This window comes from Chlorella variabilis, assembly GCF_000147415.1.
Source record: "Chlorella variabilis unplaced genomic scaffold CHLNCscaffold_258, whole genome shotgun sequence".
NCBI lineage: Eukaryota > Viridiplantae > Chlorophyta > Trebouxiophyceae > Chlorellales > Chlorellaceae > Chlorella > Chlorella variabilis.
The window spans coordinates 1-757 of record NW_005434888.1 but is presented as its reverse complement, the minus strand read 5'-3'; the positions used below and the strand labels follow the sequence as shown (position 1 = coordinate 757).

The window sequence follows — 757 nt, the reverse complement described above, 5'->3', positions numbered from 1 at the left end:
GCGCCGCCGCCACCCCGCGCAGCACAGGACACGCGCGCGATTGCAGCAGCACCCCACCCGCTGACGCCAGCCAGCCCCGCCTCCCCCCACCGCCGCCCCCCAAGCCCCCCCCAAACACCCACCGTTGTTCTTGCCCCAGATGTCGTTGGAGACCTTGGAGTCGGCGTACATGGTGAAGGGCAGCTGGTCGCGCGTGTAGTGCATGAGCACCGCGGTGAACACCTGCGCGGGTGGGCGTGTGTGTGTGTGTGTGTGTGTGTGTGTGTGAGAGAGAGAGAGAGAGAGAGCACGTGTGTGTATGCATGTTTGTGTGTACGCGCGCGCGCGTGAGTGTGTGTGTGTGAGGTGCCTGGTGTGAGGTGCCTGGTGGGTGGGTGTGGGTGTGCAGCCCACACGTCGCCCGCCCGCCGTGCCCCGCCGCCCCCCGCCGCACCTGTTTGCCCGTCCACAGCTTGCGGGGCTTGAGCAGCGCGGGCTCCTCCATCCACACCTCCCAGGAGCCGCTGCAGTCCTGGGCCACGCACTCGTACACCAGGCGGCTGTACTCGGCCTGGGTGAGGAAGGTATCCCGCATCGTCATCAGCGTACCGCCCACGATGTGGTCCTGCAGGATGGCAGGATGTGGTACAGCAGGGTGTGGTACAGCAGGGTGCAGTGCACACGTGAGGTAGGTGCATGCCATGGTTGGCTGTTGAGGGGGGAGGGAGCGGGCCCGGGCTGCGAGCCCCAAGCACCAGGCGGGCTCTGCCGCCGCCCC

At 67.9% G+C, this 757-nt stretch overlaps 1 protein-coding gene across 1 annotated transcript in view; it reads right to left on the bottom strand.

Moving 5' to 3' along the window:
• Positions 1 to 604, bottom strand: part of CHLNCDRAFT_55800 (hypothetical protein) — a gene marked incomplete at both ends in the record, with an annotated part of 2,497 nt that extends 1,893 nt beyond the window's left edge. Inside the window, 2 exons of the mRNA XM_005842587.1 lie at positions 123 to 222; positions 434 to 604. Of these exons, the coding sequence (XP_005842644.1) occupies positions 123 to 222; positions 434 to 604 (271 nt within the window). The remainder of the gene's footprint in view (positions 1 to 122; positions 223 to 433) is intronic.
• Positions 605 to 757: the final 153 nt, after the last annotated feature.